Source organism: Brachycentrus maculatus, unplaced genomic scaffold, assembly GCF_059751285.1.
Source record: "Brachycentrus maculatus isolate JH-2025_06_01 unplaced genomic scaffold, ASM5975128v1 h1tg000109l, whole genome shotgun sequence".
NCBI classification, from domain to species: Eukaryota; Metazoa; Arthropoda; class Insecta; order Trichoptera; family Brachycentridae; genus Brachycentrus; species Brachycentrus maculatus.
Window position 1 is genome coordinate 456,665 of NW_028280862.1, and position 20,905 is coordinate 477,569.

Sequence of the window (20,905 nt, forward strand, 5' to 3'; positions counted from 1 at the left end):
GTAAAATCTGACAATATTTAAGATAAATACTGTTGATTTTGTAAACATCTAGTAAATAGGAAAAATCTCTACCGATTTTAGCTTGAGTATAAGAAAAAATTTGTCCGCCTCCGTGGTGTAATGGTCAGCGTGTTTAGCTACCGTGCTGGAGGTCCCGGGTTCGATTCCCAGGGGGGGGTGAAAATAAATATTGGTGATTTAACACTGTAATATTCATTTAATATTACCCTGGACTGGTTCCTGAAGCGCAAGAGTGATCACCTTGCCTTTATGTAAGTAATGATCAAGATAACACTGCGTCATTCGATGCAGTGCCCTATGCACCATTGGGTGCGGATAAGGGTTATAAGTAAGTAATAAGAAAAAATATCTGCACTTAAACGGTTGAGTTTATTATTTTAAATGAATAACCCGCAAAGCCTCTACCTTTAGAGGTAAGATAAGATAGTAAGGTCTGCAGGTAAGATAGTAGTGATTGTAAACGTAGATGACAGAAATATACAATTGCAAACAGTGGCAATAGGATTCACTGATATGGACCTCTTCATCTTAACAGCATTAAATCATCCTTCAATTAATTTTAAAAGTAAATAAAGTTAGAAATTAATTTCAAATATAATTATCACACGTAAGTATTACAAATATAGCTACGATAAGTAAATATTTTAGCCTTTTTTAGCTGCTTTATAAGTAAATATAGCTGATAACCTATTTTTCACAATTTTTCCAATAAAATATCCATATATGAGTCAAGCACATTCGTAAACGCTGAGATTTTGCGCCCACATATTCTGGAAATTTCACACAATTTAAGTAAATGCTTAAATTTTTCTTAAATTTGCTTGGTTTTATATTTAAAAAAAAAAACACACACACACACTGCGACATCGGGAATGACCATTGAAAAATATTATTTATATCTATATTATTTTTTGACACCTCATCAAAGATGAAGAAGAATATGGAAGTCTGGGCATTTACGGGGCTTACGACCGTCATAGGCTGGTTTAAGTCATCACTTTACACACGTGTAACATTCACCAATTCTACCCATTATTGACAACCACACTACTCAAATTCTTGGAAGTTCTATATATATGAACCAATTTAGAAACCTTGTTCATGAATCACTAAAACTTCACTAGAGACATCTATTGGTGAGATGTAAAAAAGCTTTTTACTAAGCAGAAACTCTTATATTAATATGTGAGATCCGAATCCCGGATTATAATCACACACATGAGAAACGCCAGAAAATACCATTTTCATTTTTATTATTAAGCTTATAATTTGACCAGATAATTTATTTACAACATTTTGAGTGTGTCCAAAAACTTGTTCACAAAATCTGGATTATCTCCAATTCTTCTTCATCTTTGATGAGATGTCAAAAAATAATATGAAAATAACTCCTGTAATTGGAGATAATCCAGATTTTGTGAACAAGTATTTGGACACACTCAAAATGTTGTAAATTATTTATATCAATTGTTTCGGCAGTCGGTAGCGGTAATATCAACCATTTTTAACTTAAATTTTACTTGGTCAACACCACGATTTCCTTCCATCTAATCAAAATTGAGTACATTATATAGGAATACCTTTGAAAACATCTACGTATAATTCTAAGATATTCATTTTTACAATTTACGTGTTTATTTAAAAACACTGAAATATATATTTTTCGCATTTTTAAATATAAATTTAGTATCCAAATTTCGAACTTAAAATATGTAGACATACATATATTTTTAATAATTAAATGTACCCATTTTTTTAAACATAAATTAACTGCCAAAATAAAGGATTTATTATGTACAATTATTCGATCACCTCAAGTGTTTCATACAAAAATTTCCTTGCGATTATACAATATATTTATATTAATTTTCCGTATTTTAAACCGATAATTTCTTTTTAAATGCTAACAATATATATTTTTATTTGATTTTCAGTAAATTGGCCATTCATGTCGCTCAAATAACGCAATGATAAATTTAAAAAAACCCCAGGCACGGTCAGTGGGAGATTGTCAATATGTTTTTGCAATAGATGCCTTTAACCCTCGATAACTAAACATCGTCCACGCGACGATGCCCTTCTGGGTGCAAGTCAAGTGCAATTATTTCCCTGCACCCCGCACCCGCCAGGCTTTGTTTACGGAAAAGTGATTTATTTTATTTATTGTTACTGCATACAGTTGGTAGAATTCCATATTGAATTGTCGGGTAAAATATCCAAAATAAAACAAGGTTTGTTGGATTGAATTCTACATTTGTTTATGTATATGTTAATACGTGACGCGTTTCGTCTTCTTAGGACAGGCCTGGCCAACCTGCGCCTCTACGCGCGGCCCGCGGCGCCTTTACGTGTGGCTTGCGGTCATGTGATGATTTTTTTGTATATTATTTATTTAATGATGAAGTATATTATTATTTAAGAACTTTTTTGTAGTTGAATTTGTACAACAAAATTACAATTGCAGCAGATTTTTTGCTCAAAAAATTATTAGTGCTTTTGGATCCACATACGTTTGTGATGCAATTTTTTCAAAAATGATGTATAATCATAATAAAAACAGGGCGTCAATAATAAGGGTAAATCTGGAAAATCAGTTAAGGTGTGAGCTTCAAGTATTGAAGTAGATTTAGAAAAATTAAGTGAGCGAAAAGAGTCTCAAATCTCGTACTGGAAGGAGTAGTCATTGATAATTGGTTTTATTTGTAACAAAGTTTGTAATATTGTTTGATTAATATGTCTTAATTAATAATATTCATTGTAAAAATATATCTATACATGTTTACATGTATATTTAAAAAAAAATTGTGCTATTTTTGTATGTGTGGCCCTTGGGGAAATTTTAGGTCATCAATGCGGCCCGGGGTGTCATTTGGGTTGGCCAGGCCTGTCTTAGGACATTATTAAACACTGACTGAAAATATTAACAAAATGTCCTTATTTTCTAACAATAATTTCTATTATTAGGTCTGGGAGTGCATATAATATATATACACCGAATACCCACCATTATATGTACTCCTAGACCTAATAACAGCAATTATTGTTAGTATATAAGGACATTTTGTAAATGTTTTTAGTCAGTGTTGATAATGTCCTAAGAAGTCATATTAACATATACATAAATAAATGCCAGGAACTACGCTTGGATGGCTTGTCTCTGGCCAATATCTGTACCCGACGGATTCTCCAGTTCTTTGGACACGTTGCGCGTGGCAACGAGGATAGCCTGGAACGACTAGTTGTGATCGGTAGCCTGGAGGGAAAGAGAGGGAGATCCCCCACACGATGGACCGATCAAATTAAGGCAGCAGCAGGCACACCTCAGTGGTTGGAGCGCTACGTGCAGCGCAGTCAAGGGGTAACTGGAGAAGAGTCATTGCTTCTGCAAGGGTCACAACCCTCAGCAATGAGGATTAAGACGGAGAAGAGAAATAAATGTAGAATTCAATCCAACAAACTTTGTTTTATTTTGGATATATTAATAATAATAAATCCCTTACCGCACCCCAATGGTGCATAGGGCACTGCTTCATATAAACGCAGTGTTATTTCGATCGATTACACATGAAGGAAAGGTGATCAGCCCTCCACTTCAGGTACCAGTCCAGTGTAATATTGAATAAATATTGGAGTGAAAAAATCACTTATATTTATTAGACCCCCCTGGGAATTGAACCCGGGACCTCCAGAACGGTAGCCGAGCATGCTGACCATTACACTACGGAGGCGGACATATCACCCAACAATAGTGAATTATTGTTAAATGTCTCATACATTCATTTCTAATGAACCAAACTTAACCTGTCAAGGAGTGAGTTTTGTTTAAAAATATTTCTTTACTCTTTATAATTTTTATCATACTCAATGCGATAAGCAACATATTTTCTTGAATAAAAAAAAAAAATTACACCAGTAAACATGATTTATCGCAACATTGGCAATTTTGACAAAAATCATGTTTTAAACATCGCTCACTCCTTTCAAGAACGTCATAAATCAAAAAACTTACTTTTTCAGGAGAACGCTTTTAAAGTTTTAAAATATAATACAATGTATTAAAAATAAATATCAAGCCACTTATTGAACTTTTTACTGTGCAACGGATCTTTTTAGGTAAAACCTGAAGGTTTTTTCTCCATTTGAAAAATATTAAGTATATTTAAAAAAATTATTAAACAAATACCTTTTTTTCAAAATGCAAAAACAACACTTTCTGCCCTGTAGCGGGTAAATATTAAGCTTAAAATATGCGGCTTGTGCTGGGATATAGTACATTTTCTGAGCATTCCGAAAACATGCACAACTGAAAATTGACGATTTTTTATTTATGACGTTCTTGAAAGGAGTGAGCGACATGTGTTGATATAAATGACATCATAAATCATGTTTTGTATTGGTCGTATATATACGACCATACTGAGGGTCGGGCGGCAGACTGCCAGAGTATAATTAGGGTCCTTTTCCATACTGTCGGTAGAGAGCGGGAGACGCTTATAAGTGGTTCTTTTTGCTTACTTTTGGCAGAGCGGAAGACGCCTGCAAACATTGTACAGATGGGAATTGGGTGTTGCGGCTACTTGTGATTAGTATACTGAGGGTCGGGCGGCAGACTGCCAGAGTATAATTAGGGTCCTTTTCCATACTGTTGGTAGAAAGCGGGAGACGCTTATAAGTGTTCTATTTGCTTACTTTTGGCAAGGCGGAAGACGCCAAAAAACATTGTACAGATGGGAATTGGGTTTATGATTACTTGTGATTAGTATACGACCCTGTTTAGTATACTAATTAGGGACGAGTTTGTTGAAAAAACCGCCTGCAAACAATTTGTTAATAAACTCGAAGAGCGGTCTATTTTTACAGGTGTTTAATTTTTATTTTTGATTCACGTTACTTCACAAAATTATGCCAAATCAATGAATAATAAATCAGACATTATGACAGCTATTTTGTCACCATTGACAAAATATAGCGAACACCATGGATAACGCTTACATTTCAATCAAAATCCATATCATTTTCCGTCAATCGGAAATGGCAATCAATATAAATCACTTTGGAAACCATCATTGAGCAATATAAAAATATTGACAATCTCATAAATCGTGCCTTGGCCCTATTACATACACGTATAAAGTGGAACTTTGATATAACGAACCTCAATATAACGAATTCCTCTAACATACTAACTAACTAACCATCACTTCGCTTTTCTGCAGGGGTGGGCAGAGAGAACAGAATGCCACACCAATTTGTATTTGTAAAAAATCTTCACCTTTTCACCATTCATGCATCTCCTCATCCATTCTTCGAACCCTTATCTGCACCCCAATGGTGCATAGGGCATATTGATCAAACTCGTAACACACAGTATGCACAAGTTAAGAATAGCCATCTTCAGTGGTATCAGGAAAGCTTTCATTCAGCAGACTCCTAGATAGTTAGGGAAGTAGATACGAGATATCCAGATGTGATTGCACGACTATTCATAAACTCTTTTTTTTTCGAACCCTTATCCGCACTCCTATGGTCCATAGGGCACTGCATCATATAAACGCAGTGTTATCTTGATCGTTAACACACAAAGGAAAGGCGATCAGCCCTCCGCTTCAGGTACCAGTCCAGGGTAATATTGAATAAATATTAGAGTGAAAAAATCACTTTTGTTTGTTAGACCCCCCTCTGGGAATCAAACCCGGTACCTCCAGAACGGTAGCCGAGCGTGCTGACCATTACACTACGGAGGCGGACGAACATACCCGCCGTTTATTCCGACTCCTTAATATTTTAAATTCTTGATTATCTGGTTGTATTACCAACCACAATTCCATCATAAATTTGTTTTACCAATCACCTTTCCTTCGTGTGTTAACCTGTTAACCGGGCGGGACGCATAAATACGTCAAACGTAAACAATATCGGGCACGGGTAGGACATATGAATACGTCCTTGAAATATGTGTTGCGCCCAGGAACGGGCGGGACGTATATTTTTCCAACAACAAAGGTATTAGTCATCCATACATGTCTCGACATGAATTTAAGACACGGAGTGAATCAGTATTCGCGCCCGTTACAAGTTGCGTAATTGGACAGCGGACCGCCCGGTTAGCGGGTTAACGATCAAGGTAACACTGCGTTTATATGATGCGGTGCCCTATGCACCATTTGGGTGCGGAAAAGGGGTTTGAATGACTGAGATTCGTTACACCGTGGTTCCACCGTACTATCGACAAATGTCTCTGAGTTTGCAGTTTGAGTGCGGCCGTCGCGATGTCCGCGCGCGGTGTCTCGGTGGCGGCAACGCCGCAGCTACAGGACCTCGTCCGGGCTGCCGGCGCCGGCCGCTCCTCATGGCCGGTTGGCCAGCTCGTCCATGCGGCACCGGACGGCCATCTCGGCCACCTCCAGACTCGTGTAGTCCAGCTCCTTGATCAGGCAGAGCACAGCGGAGAGGAGATTCGAGTTCTGGAAGATAGAAAATAGAAAATAGACTATGTCCTGTCATTCTCCGTTCCGCTCCTGGGAGGTGGAAGACCATCTCCCAGTATCTCTCCATTGTTAAGGTGGTCTTCCTGGGGGTAAGCTCCCTCTTATGGGATTGAGACAAGAGCAGATACTTCCAGAACAAAATCTCGACTTGGAACCTCCGAGATGAAGACTCTCCGATCCCTAACCGGAAACATATTGCGAGACCGAGTAAGAAATACCGACATCCGGAGCATGTGTAAGACAGAGGATATTGTGAGGTGGGGACGACAACGAAGGCGATACTGGAATGAACATATAAACCAGAATGTCAGAAGACAGACTTCCACGTATCGCCCTTCAAGGTAACCCTGAAGGAAACAGACCCCCAGGCAGACCTCCGAAAAGATGGAAAGACAGCTGGGAGTCAATATCCCAAGAGCAACATGCGGAGGCACAAACAGATTCCTAGGATCTACAAAAAGAAGATGAAGAAGATTTTAGAAATTATTATCAATAATAAAATTTACGCAAGTTATGCAATTTAAGTATTTGGGTGTCGAAGTGTCCAGCAGCAATAACCTCTACACTGAAGTATCATATACATCCAAATTCCTCTGAGGAAGATATTATTTGTGGACGACTGTATATCGATCACTCCTTTCAAGAATAAATCATAAATCATCAAGTCATAAATCAAAAAACTTGATTTTTCAGGACGTTTTTTTAGTTAAAAAATATAATACAATGTCTTCTTCTTCTTCTTTTAGGACTAGGTCCTGTCATTCTCGGGTCGGTCCTGGGAGGTGGAAGACCAGCTATCCTTCCATCGTTTAGGTGGTCTTCCTGGGGGTCTGATCCCGCCTATGCTGCTGTCCGCTGCCACCCTCACCACTCGATCCCAACTCGCTCTTCTCACATGATCTCTCCAGAAACGTCTTCTTTCTCTTCCCCATCGCACAACATCTTCAACATCGCAGATTTTTCTTATATCTGAGTTTCTTACTCTGTCGCGAAGTGTTAGGCCTGCAATGAAGACTCTACAGTCTTCATTTCGGATGTCCTAAGAAGGCTTTTTGTTCTCGCGGTGTCGGTCATAATACAATGTATTAAAAATAAATATCAAGCCACTTATTGAACTTTTTACTGTGCAACAGATCTTTTTAGGTAAAACGTGAATGTTTTTTTTTTATCCATTTGAAAAATATTTAGTATATTTAAAAAAAATAATTGAACAATACATTTTCTTCAAAATGCAAAAACAACACTTTCTGCCCTATAGCGGGTAAATATTAAGTTAAAAATATGCCGCTTTTACTGGGATATAGTACATCTTTTGGGCATTCCGAAAACTGAAACTGAAACTTTTGGGCGCAACTGAAAATTGACGATTTTTGATTTATGACGTTCTTGAAAGGAGTGAGCGATATGGTTAAACTATGACAGGTCAATGACAGAGCTCTGTATCTCGTAACGTATTTACCCTAGTCATGGGCCGCCTGGTGAAGCCCTTGTGGTCGGCCATGACGTTGCTGGCCACCTGCGTGCTGTCGCGGCAGTTGCTCGTCACGCTGTCGCGCTCCCACGTGTCGCGGGACGGCTGTGGAGGCTCCAGGCTCTGGCTGCAGTACCTGCGGAGGACGGAACGCCGATATTATCTACAATTAGCCGTACTATGCGTTACTCTGGCGAAATGGAAAAGAAAAAAAGGAAGACAGGTGCCATGGCGTAGTTGGGTAGACGCTTGACCGCGAAACTTGAAGGAAGGTATTACCTGTCATTCTGTCTGTCGTAATAACAGTCCCCCTGAGGCGATACGACACTGTGCCTTGCGCTGTGATGTTGTGGATGATATCTGGATGAATCCCGGCTGTGATCTCCGTTCATAGGGGATGGTTCCTGAAATTAAAAAAAATAAACCCTTGCACAAAATCCTGCTTACTGCCAGTGAATATAGTATACAGTGAAACCTCTATCTATCATTTTTAGAGGGATCTATTGAAATAAACCATGAATGCGGGATTAAGAGGTCAATACACAAGGAGATACATCGAGTAAAGGTACCGTCCTCCCAATCTGCATAACCATTGGTAGTGTGGGTTCTAGTTGAAAACCTACTTAAATTAACAGAAGGGAAGCAAGATGAAAGCGGATTAATTTTAACACAGATTTATTCAGTTTTAGAAAATTACAGTCAAGAAATATTTAAGAATAATCGCGTGATTCTAATGTAAGCGCGGTTGGAGAAGGGCGTGTCGATCACTGGACGAGCGGGAACGGAATGTGACGCCCTGGTTTTTGTTCGGACCGAGCTCGGCTTCGTTCTGCATTTCTTGCTTGCGTGTTCGATTATGTTCGTTCGTTCGATTATGTTGTGGGTTGCCACAGTAGGTTAAAATTCTAAGAAGAATGCAAGCTATAGATGTGAATAAATGTATTTATTAACATTTCCAGGAATACAATAATTGATGTCCGACTTTCTTTGGGGAGTGGGTTTTTTTTTAACATTAAATATGTATTTTTTTTAAATAAAATCTTTGTGTTATGAACATAGAAATTACGTAAAAATAATTCAAATAAAAAATAAAGCCTACCATCTCTAGGTTTTATTTTATGACAAAGTTAAATACAAATATCCACAGATGTCATTACCATACAAATTACATGATACCAACTGACAGATAGTCTTGGACGTTCATTAACGTCGATACTCCTTTGAGGAAAATTCGCACCGACATTCATATACGTCCATGCTCCCGGGAAAGTTAGAATGAAATATAAAAAGCTGAATAAAACCAAATAAATATCAAAGTTTATTGCATTGTAAATATGTGGTCTAGATTTTGAATTTTTTTAAACTGTTTTATTTCCGTAAGTCGATAATTTATTTTCGGCTTTGCAAATAATATCTTTTTCATCAGTTATTGAATGTGCAGAAAGTTTTCAGTCTTTCAAAGAGTGTGTATACTTCTGAAAATGAAGGTACAGGCAGCGGCTCCTCTTCATCAATACCCATCATTTCTGCTGTATTCGTCAACCTTGTGTCACCCAAGCTTTCAATAGTTTCTATCCTAACTGTTGGATATTGACGTGAAATTGGAACATTGAAAATGGAGAAGAATGTAACAAAATGTAACAAAATTGAGAACATGGAGAAGAATGTAACAAAATTGAGAAAATGGAGAAAAATATATAACAAAATGGAGAAAATAGAGAAGAATGTGACAAAATGTAACAAAATTGATAAAATAAAGAAGAATGTAACAAAATTGAGAAAATGGAGAAGACTGTAACAAAATGTAACAAAATTGAGAAAATGGAGAAGAATGTAACAAAATGTAACAAAATTGATAAAATGGAGAAAAATGTAACAAAATGGAGAAGACTGTAACAAAGTGTAACAAAATTGATAAAATGGAGAAAAATGTAACAAAATTGAGAATATAGAGAAGACTGTAACAAAATGTTACGAAATTGAGAAAATGGAGAAGAATGTAACAAAATGTCACAAAATTGAGAAAATGGAGAAGAATGTAACAAAATGTAACAAAATTGAGAAAAAGGAGAATGTAACAAAATTGAGAAAATGGAGATAGTAACAAAAAACAGACAAAATATATCAATTACGCAGCGTAATTGAAACGATAAATGCGGTAAAATAATGATAAAGCAACAATCAATGCTATATATATTTGTATCTTGATCAGATTGGACCATACCGCCACCTTGATGCTGTGCGCGGACTGGCTGTGCTGTATGGCCCTCCTGTAGGTGACGTCGTGGCCGTTGGCGCTGCCGTTGTGACCGCCGTGCTCATGGCCCGCCGGCGCCACGAGCGTCTCGTCCCCGCCGTGCCGCAGCGCCGGCGGGCTGGCCAGGTCGTCCCCGACCGAGGCGGACCGCTGCAATGTTAGTGGTTAGGCGGATTAGCCGGATTAGTGGGTTAGGATGAGCGACGTTTTGTTAAACGCGTTAGGTGATGAGCAATGAGAAAAAAATGCTCGGTGTTGTATAGGGCACTATGTATTTTATTCGGTACAATTAGGTGAAATCGTCAATCGTTATTGCAGGAGATGAATCTCGGAAGAAACATTAACATCTCAAACATAAAGGTGGAGACTGACCGGAGCATTTCGTAGTAAGGTAACACGTTACGATGCGAGCATCCAGGCAGTCAGTACAGCGAGCCGAGCGCTCCATCCATAGTTTCCATAGGATGCTCGGTGATGCTCGCCGCGAGCGATGTTACGACGTTACGTTATGACGAAATGCTCCGGTCAGTCTCCACCTTAAAGGTATCCGCTTATCAACCTTTCTGGGAGTATCGACACTAATGAATGTCAAAGTCCGTCCATCGGTTGATATGATGTAACTAGTATTGCAATGACATCTGTGGATATTTGTTTGTAATTTTGTCATAAAATAAAACCTAGAAATTGTGAGTTTTATTTTTTTTTAAATTATTTTTACATAATTGCTATTTTCGTAATATATAGATTTCGTGAAATAATTTTTACTTTCATGTAAAACGAACCGACTCCCCAGAGAAAGTTGGACATCAATTATTGTACTCCGGGAAAGGTTGAAAGACTTATTCAACTCGACTATAGATGGCGCCGAGAAGTTTCAATGAAAGATGTAGATATATCGCTCACTCCTTTCAAGAACATCAAATATCAAAAATCGACAATTTTCAGTTGTGCATGTTTTCGGAATGCTCAGAAAATGTACTATATCCCAGCAAAAGCGGCATATATTTAACTTTATATCTACCCGCTACAGGGCAGAAAGTGTTGTTTTTGCATTTTGAAGAATAGGTATTGTTTAATTATTTTTTTGATATACTAAATATTTTTCAAATGGAGAAAGAACCTTCAGGTTTTACCTAAAAAGATCTGTTGCACAGTAAAAAGTTCATTTAGTGGCTTGATATTTATTTTTAATACATTGAATTATATTTTTAAACTATATTTTTAAACAAGTTTTTTGATTTATGACGTTCTTGAAAGGAGTGAGCGATACATATATGATTGAAATGAGGCCATCTTAGTTCAATGTGAGAAGGTGATACATGGTCACATTGTTTGAGATTTAAAATAAAATGAATGCTTCAATTCTGCAGATGATCAATGTTATTATAAAATTTTAGACATTAATTTCGCAAAGCGGTGAAAATCAGGCAAATAGCCGTCTCTAAAACGGCTACGGCTATGATCAATTAGCTGTGATTAAAATGACCGAACTCACTTCAAAGTACTGCGTTCTTTGCGGAGTCGGTTGCTCATAGCACGGTTCGTCTGCCGGCTCGGGGGAGTAATATCTCGGTCTGCCCGGGCTGGTCTGAAATGTAATTTTTTTTAGACGTCTCAAGAATTAAAATTTAGAATTAGCTTCACATACAGTGTTTGAAAATGATGCGGAATGCATCAAAACACGTGGCACAATAGATTTTAAGAAATAGAGGTATTTAATAATAATAATAATGGTGCATAGGGCACTGTGTCAAACGCAGTGTTATCTTGATCGTTTACACATGAAGGAAAGGTGATCAGCCTTCTGCTTCGGGTACCAGTCCATGGTAATATTGAATACAAATTACAGTGAAAAAATCACTTATATTTATTCGCCTCCGTAGTGTAATGGTCAGCACGCTCGGCTACCGTTCTGGAGGTCCCGGGTTCGATTCCCAAGGGGGGTAAAATAAATATAAATAAAGTGGTATTTACTAAGTAAATATTAAATTAAAAATTTATATTTTTAGTTCCAGTCCTGTTGAGAAAAAAAAAACGGAGTAGAAAGTGGTTGTATACCAGGCGTTTTATTTTTATATTCAAATACTTACTTGAATGTATGTGTTGCCATTGGTGTTGGGGGGTGATCTGGGCAGGGCCGACGGCCTCCCGTTCCCGTGGTTTGCTGTGATGTTGTGGCTATCGTAATCCTGCAACAAATTGAAATGTTTCCAATCATCTTTTCACCGCCTGCAATCTTGAATGACATTTTTAACTTCGCAATGTTGATTCTCTCAAACGCATACGCGTAATGTCAGCTGAAGGTCAGCCGATAACAGCCGTAGACTTGTCATTATTCATGTATTTTGTGGTGCCTGTCATTGTTGGATGTATTTAATCAAGGAATTGGTCAGGAATCAAACAAAGCGTTATTGAGTGATCGAAGCGTTGTTGAGCGATTGAAGCCTTATTGAGCGATCGAAGGAAATACCTGAGTATTTCTAAAGCGATAGAAGAACATACCTGAATATTTCTAGAGCGAATAAAGAATATACCCCAGTATTTCTAGAGCGATTGAAGAACATGCCCAAGTATTTCTAGAGCAATCGAAGAACAAACCTGAATATTTCTAGAGCGATCGCAGAACATACCCCAGTATTTCTAGAGCGATTGAAGAACATGCCCACGTATTTCTTGAGCGATAGAAGAACAAACCTGAATATTTCTAGAGCGATCGAAGAACAAACCTGAATATTTCTAGAGCGATTGAAGAACATGCCCGTATTTCTAGAGCGATCGAAGAACAAACCTGAATATTTCTAGAGCGATCGAAGAACCAACCTGAATATTTCTAGAGCGAATTAAGAATGTACCCCAGTATTTCTAGAGCGATCGAAGGACATACCTGAGTATTTCTTGTGGTGTTGGAAGTGGCGGGGGGCGATCGCATGACCGCCGGAGGGCGACCGCTGTACGTGTTCTGTGGGGGGCTCTCGTACGCATCTTGGCCTCTATCCTGGTCCTAGAAATCCACAAAAAGAGCACGCTTAGAGATTATAAAAGCCTGGTCCAAAATGGCCATGTTTATTGTCTGGTACATACCAGTTCTGGTTCGTAATCTTCGTCAGCGTCTGAATCGTATATGGGAGTTCCTTTTCTTGCTGCTTCTTCCACCTCGAATTAAAAAATAATTATGAAAAAATTGAAAGTGGGAGGGATGAATTGGCATATGAGTTTATGGTAGGTAAACTTTATCTAGAGAGTGAGTTCCTGCAAACTAAAGTTTATTTGAGGAGTGAATTCTTAACAGCTAAACTGTATCTGAGGATTGAGTCATCGAAAACTTAACTGTGTCTGAGGAGTGAGATCTTATGTAGTTAACTGTATCTGAGTAGTGAGTTAATGCAAACTAAAATGTTTTTAAGGAGTGAATTATTGCAAACATATGTATCTAAGGAGCGAGTTATGGTAAACTAATCTGTATCTAAAGAGTAAGTTCTTGCAAACTAAACTGTATTTAAGTAGTGAATTCTTACATACTAAAATGTATCTGAGGTGCGAGTTATTTCAAACTAAACTGTATCCGAGGAATGAGATCTTATGAAGTAAACTGTATCTGAGGAGTGAGTTTTTGAAAGGTAAGCCGTATCTGAAGAGTGAAATATTGCAAACTAAACTGTATCGAAGGAGTGAGATCTTACAAGCTAAACTGTATCTGAAGAGAGATTTATTACAAACTAAAGTGTATTTTAGGAGTGAGATCTTGCAAGCTAAACTGTATCTAAGCAGTGAGTTATAGCAAACTAAACTGCATCTAAAGAGTGAATTCTTCCAACTAAACTGTATTAAAAGTGAGTTTTACATTTTCCTTGAAATTGCCAAATTTTTTCAATCAAAGCCAAACAAAATCGTGTCAAATTTTACCTCTTCTGCGTCGACCCCAACATTGTCTAACTTTTCCAGCCAGGGAAGAGCTCGCAAGACAGTCAACCGATAACTGCAATCAAACAAATAAAAAAATTAGACATTGCCATATCGCTCACTCCTTTCAACAACGTCATATATCAAAATACTTGATTTTTCAGGAGGTCGTTTTTAAAGTTTAAAAATATATTGTAATACAATATATTAAAAATAAATATCAAGCCACTTTTTGAACTTTTTTACTGTGCAACAGATCTTTTTAGGTAAACCTGAATGTTTTTCTCTATTTGAAAAATATTTAGTATATTTAAAAACAAAAAAATTCCTTTTCTTCAAAATGCCAAGACAACACTTTCTGCCCTGTAGCAGGTAAATATTAAGTTAAAAATATGCTGCTTTTGCTGGGATATAGTACATTTTCTGGGCATTCCGAAAACATGCACAACTGAAAATTGACGATTTTTGATATATGATGTTGTTGACAGGAGTGTGGGATATGATATTTAATACCAAATTGACACCCCGAAAATTCAGACTAATTGGAACTGTGGCCTGTTCAGATTAGCTGAGAATTTTGTAGTGTAGTGTTTGCGTGTGTTCCTTATGTGTTTTTCTTGTTCATTCAGCTGTAATGTTAATGAAGACTATATGACATTGTTTCTTTTAAGGTTTATGTACATTACTTGCAACTTTTTACATTTCAATCTAATATAACAGTTCTTGAGTGGCAATACAGGTACAGTACTGTATACTGTTAACTTTTCAATAATTTAATTTCGCATTTTTGTCAATTGTTAGTATGATTGACAATTCTGTAATTATCCGGAGCATCGGTCTGTGCGTTCCCGATAGTTAGCTATGACAACGTCGGCATAGATAGTTTCCCATTCCTATATACAGGAGCAACCTGCCGATGGTTATGCCTGTAGGAAGATATGCTGAACAATACATGTTCCATGTGCCTGAGGGGGTATTACTAAGCGGGATTCTTCTACATCTTTAACAAGTGTTCTTGCTTACTTTATAATTTTTGTGTCAATACATACGCTTCAAATTTCAGTTTGTAATGTATATGTTTATTTTGACTTCATAAATTTAATTGAATTGAATTTTCTTTTTAACAAAATTAGGTTATAATTGTATATGATTATTTTATGTAATAATAAATGTGTTTTTTAGTCTTTGCGTGTTTTTAAAAAAAAAATTTTTCTTCAAAATCTTGTTCGGATTTCGGGTTTCCCGGGATTTCGGTTTCCCGGGATTTCAGATTTCCCGGGATTTCGGACTTCCCGGGATTTCAGATATCCCGGGATTACAAATTTCCAGGGATTTCAGATCTCCCGGTATAACAGAATCCCGGGATTTCGGATATCCCGGGATTTCAGTTTCCTGTGATTTCAGGTTCCCGGGATTTCGGATTCACGATTTTTCTGATTCCCGGGATTTCAGATTCCCGGGATTTCCGATTCCCGGGATAACAGATTCCCGGGATTTAAACAAATAACGATATTCCAAAGCATGTCAGATGGCAGGTATTGCCGCGTGTCCAACTCACTTGGGCGTCTCCGCGCAGGCGTTCTCTCCCAGCCAGAGGATGCGCAGGGCGGGCAGCCCCCGCAGATGGCGGATCTCCGTCAGGTCCGAGATCCTGTTCTTGCGCACGTACAGCTCCTTGAGCCGCCGGCAGTGCTGGAAGTCCACCAGCGTGCGGATCTTGTTGATGCTGAAAGGCGGAGAAGAAGAAGAGGATAAAGAGGTGAGAGGATAGGTTGAATGACACATCGCTCACTTCTTTCCAGAACGTCATAAATAAAATAAAAACTTGATTTCTCAGGAGAACGTTTTTAAAGTTTAAAAATATAGTACAATGTTTCAAAAATAAATATCAAGCCACTTATTGAACTTTTTACTGTGCAACAGATCTTTTTAGGTAAAACCTGAACATTTTTTTTCTATTTGAAAAATATATTGTATTTTTAAAAAAATAATTAAACGATACCTTTTCATCAAAATGCAAAAACAACACTTTCTGCCCTGTAGCGGGTAAATATTAAGTTAAAAATATGTCGCTTTTGCTGGGATATAGTACATTTTCTGGGCGAAAACATGCACAACTGAAAATTTACGATTTTTGATTTGTGACATTCTTGAAAGGAGTGAACGATATATAGAACTTCCAAGAATTCGAGTAGTGTGGTTGTCAATCATGGGTAATGGTGAATATTACATGTTTGTAAAGTTATCACTTAACCACCCTGTGACAGGTCATAAGCCCTGTAAAAACCCAAACTTCCATATTCTTCTTCGTCTATGTTGAGACGTTAAAATGTAAAAAATAATACATATCACATCACCCTATTAAATAATTGCATTATTAGTTCATACGTATTTCATATTAAAATGGTCCTATTTAAGTCTCCCATTCTATGAAGAAAAAACGGCGTTCGATCCTCTACACCTACTACCGATAATATCCAATGATACGCGTAATTATTTCTGATCACATTGGTAAAATCGCGTCATTCCATACAAACAAATGCGTCATTCGTAACAAAACAACAATAAAATATATATAATATTTAGAGATGGAATAATTATAATATGGTATACCACAGAAAATGTTATAAAATCATATAGAATATATATGGTGTGTAAAAAAATCAAAAGTGATTTAATTTTAGTCCCGGGTTTGACTCCCAGGGAGGGTATCAAATAAATCTCAGTGATTTTTTCATACCAAAATTTATTCAATATTACCCTGGACTGGTACCTGAAGCTAAGGGGTGATCACCTTTCCTTCATGTGTTAACGATCAAGATAACACTGCGTTCATGTGATGCAGTGCCCTATGCACCATCGGGTGCGGATGAGGGTTTGAAGAGAAATACATGTATGTATATATATATATATATATATATATATATATATATATATATATATATATATATATACTGTATATGTATATATATATATATATATATATATATATATATATATATATATATATATATATATATATATATATATATGTCCGCCTCCGTAGTGTAATGGTCAGCACTCTCGGCTACCGTTCTGGAGGTCCCGGGTTCGATTCCCAAGGGGGGTAAAATAAATATAAGTGATTTTTTCACTGTAATATTTATTCAATATTATTACCCTGGATTGGTACCTGAAGCGGAGGGCTGATCACCTTTCCTTCATGTGTAAACGATCAAGATAACACTGCGTTTATATGACGCAGTGCCCTATGCATCATTGGGGTGCGGATAAGGGTTTTATTTATTTTTATTATATTATATATATATATATATATATATATATATATATATATATATATATATATATATATATATATATATATATATATATATATATTTATTTATATGTTATATGTTATTTAAAAAAAATAAACAGGACATACTGTATACAAGATACGCTATGATTTATGATTCGAATACCACCGTATATAGGATGTGCCCGTAAAAAAAAACACGGTAACGAGATTCAAGCGTGGCGTAGTGGTTTGCCGGTCGTCTCCTTATTTGGAGATACGAGGTTCTGTTCCGCCGCCCACGCGTCTCGTAGGAAGCACACACGTACACACACACACTCATAGCTAAATGCCTGCCTACTTGATTATGGACGAATCCAAACGTAACTCATCAGTACATGATGATAACATGGAGTTAACTATGGGTCGTCTATGGGACGGGCAAAACAGAAAAAGACAAATCAAATTGGATCAAAAAAATCCTATTTGATCTGCCTTTGAAATGTAAATCTAGACTCGAGGTCGTTTGAGGCAAAGAGGACTTTGATTAGAGGCAGTCTTCGATATTCGTACATAACTAATTAGATCAAGAAATCGCTCACTCCTTTCAAGAACGTCATAAATCAAAAATCGTCCATTTTCAGTTGTGCATGTTTTCGGAATGCCCAGAAAATGTACTATATCCCAGCAAAAGCGGCATATTTTAACATAATATTTACCCGCTACAGGGCACAAAGTGTTGTTTTTGCATTTTGAAGAAAAGGTCCTGTTTAATTATTTTTTTTAAATATACTAAATATTTTTCAAATGGAGAAAAAACCTTCAGGTTTAACCTAAAAAGACTGTTGCACAGTAAAAAGTTCAATAAGTAGCTTGATATTTATTTTCAATAAATTGTATTATTTTTTTAAACTTTAAAAACGTTCTCCTGAAAAATCAAGTTTTTTGATTTATGACGTTTTTGAAATGAGTGAGCGAAATGTGTACGAGAGTCGAAATGTACAACGTTTTTTTTCATTAATTGATTCGGCGGTCAATTTGCAGTAATTTTTCAGCATTTTAATATATTTTCTAAACCCTCATCCGCATCCAATGGTGCATAGGGCACTAATTCATATAGTTACTTAAGATTTATAGCATCCTTGACCTGCACGCGTTGGTGACAAATGTGTATGATGTGTGCAAGGAAAGTGATCTACTGAATTTATGAACGAGTGAAGAATGAACAGTAAAACGAATTTATAAGACGAATGTAGTAGGAAATAGGAGCAGAGAAAGACCGAGAAAAACTTGGCTTGATCAAGTATTTCAAATACTTGGGCGCGGCCAGGAGTCAGAATAAACAGAAGCATGTATGAGGAGACGCACGAATGTGTAAGAAAGAGGCAAAGAATGTTTGCAATGACAGAGTGGTGTGGCGTTCTATTCTCTCTGCCTACCCCTACAGAGAAGCGGCGCGATAGTTAGTTATTTAGTTAGTTAACCACACATAAAATAAAACCGATTTCCGTAGTGTAGTGGTAAGCACATCTGGCTACCGTGCTGGTTCGATTCCCAGGGGGGTCAATATAAATATGGGTGATTTTCACTTTCAAATTTATTTAATATCACCTTGGGCTGGTACCTGAAGCGCAGGACTGATGACATTGTCATCGTACAAGTAACGGTCAAGATAGCACTACGTCGATATGATGCAGAGCCCTATGCACCATCGGGGGCGTATAAGGCTTAGAAGAAGAAAAAGAAAATGAAGTACCATAGGGTTATTTTTCATGAAATAATATTATCATTTAAACAATAAAAACACTTTTTTTCTTTAATAAATTAGTTTTTCGTACAAAATTCTATGGGGAGAGAATGTGTATGTACTTTTTAGTATCACGCCTTCGTGAAAATTATGACGGCCACTCTAATACATGAGTTTAAGGGTCGATTTAGGGGTGGCATATTGCGTGGCTAGCCCATTAGTGTCGTGTGCATATGGGGGTTGGAAATTGCTAACTAAAAACCTCACAAATAATATAATAATTACGTGGAAATTTACATGGAAAATATTATTTACTACATGTGAAATTTAAATAACTACAAATCTGCAAAAAAATTGCTAAAAAATATGTACCTCATATATCGTAGTCGTACAGGAGAAAGTGACCAATTGACAAAACGTAAAATGTTCAGCAGGGCCATTTAAGTCACTTTTGCTTGGCAAGAAAATAAACATCAATGCAGTTAGTCATTTTTAACAAGTCGATATATTATACTTCCATGTTTAAAATCCCAAAGGATTTTTTCAGGGCAATATTAAGCTAGTAAGACGTTTTTGTAAAAAAATGCACTTGGTCACTTTCTCCTGTATGACTAATAAAAAAATAAAACCCTTATCCGTACCCCAATGGTGCATAGGGCACTGCTTCATATGAACACAGTGTTATCTTGATCGTTTATACACGAAGGAAAGGTGATCAGCCCTCCGCTTCAGGTACCAGTCCAGGGTAATATTGAATAAATATTACAGTGAAAAAATCACTTATATTTATTTGACCCCCCTGGGAATCGAACCCGGGACCTCCAGAACGGTAGCCGAGCGTGCTGACCATTACACTACAGAGGCGGACAAAATGTATGACTACGATATATAAATGTATGAGGTACATATTCGAAAAAAACATATCGCAATGATTGGAAAATAATTTCAAAATCCCTAAATGCAACAGAAATATTACGTACATTTTTTTTAAATTTTATTACAAATACTTTGGCATAAAAAATCAACAGCCTGCCTTTATAAAATAAAAATACAAAAGATATAAACACCCTTATGATAAATATCATGTTCGAAAAATGTATTGTTTGATATAAAAAAAAAATAAACTAGTTGTATTTCAAATGGAGAAAAAACCTTCAGGTTTAACCTAAAAAGATCTGTTGCACAGTAAAAAGTTCAATAAGTGGCTTGATATTTATTTTTAATACATTGCATTATATTTTTAAACTTTAAAAACGTTCTCCTGAAAAATCAAGTTTATTTATTTATGACGTTCTTGAAAGGAGTGAGCGACACGTGCAGCCCCGACCGCGGCTGAGCGGACAAGTGTGAGATCTCAGCCTTAAAAGAGCGAATATGGAAACGCTCTCCTATGTACATATAAAATAGCCCATTACGAAGATTGGACGAAGTTCCGCGATTTTATCGTGATGGATGAGGATATTAAGGGATATAAGGGAAAGAATTGAGGTCACTAAAAGTTTTGAACAATGTCTACAAAACAAAAATTCACAAAAATTTGTTTACGATTGAATCATTGGCGGGAGGAATATCTAATTTAACATACTCAACCTATAAAGGATTGTATTAGACTCGTATTGTGATTGTAAAAGCCGATATAATCAATATTTTCATTCATCATTTTCATTTGGAAAATTCGCCTTCGTAAATACGTTGTTTTCGTAAGTTGGTAATGAATGACGCCACAGAAACGATGGACTTATTTTAA

General features: G+C 36.8%; 1 protein-coding gene across 3 annotated transcripts in view; it reads right to left on the bottom strand.

The window, feature by feature from the left end:
• Positions 1–6,215: 6,215 nt before the first annotated feature.
• Positions 6,216–20,905, bottom strand: part of LOC148310058 (uncharacterized) — a 31,248-nt gene continuing 16,558 nt past the window's right edge. Inside the window, exons 3-12 of one of the 3 annotated variants that reach the window (XM_088259066.1) lie at positions 15,696–15,863; positions 14,141–14,213; positions 13,319–13,390; positions 13,122–13,238; positions 12,328–12,426; positions 11,733–11,825; positions 10,211–10,387; positions 8,260–8,384; positions 7,969–8,116; positions 6,216–6,485 (exon numbers count right to left, since the gene is read on the bottom strand). In XM_088259066.1, coding sequence (XP_088115192.1) covers positions 6,369–6,485; positions 7,969–8,116; positions 8,260–8,384; positions 10,211–10,387; positions 11,733–11,825; positions 12,328–12,426; positions 13,122–13,238; positions 13,319–13,390; positions 14,141–14,213; positions 15,696–15,863 — 1,189 coding nt within the window. In that variant the 3' untranslated portion in view covers positions 6,216–6,368. Of the gene's footprint in view, positions 6,486–7,968; positions 8,117–8,259; positions 8,385–10,204; positions 10,388–11,732; positions 11,826–12,327; positions 12,427–13,121; positions 13,239–13,318; positions 13,391–14,140; positions 14,214–15,695; positions 15,864–20,905 lie in introns of all 3 variants that reach the window. The other 2 variants (XM_088259065.1, XM_088259067.1) reach the window with 2 other exon arrangements.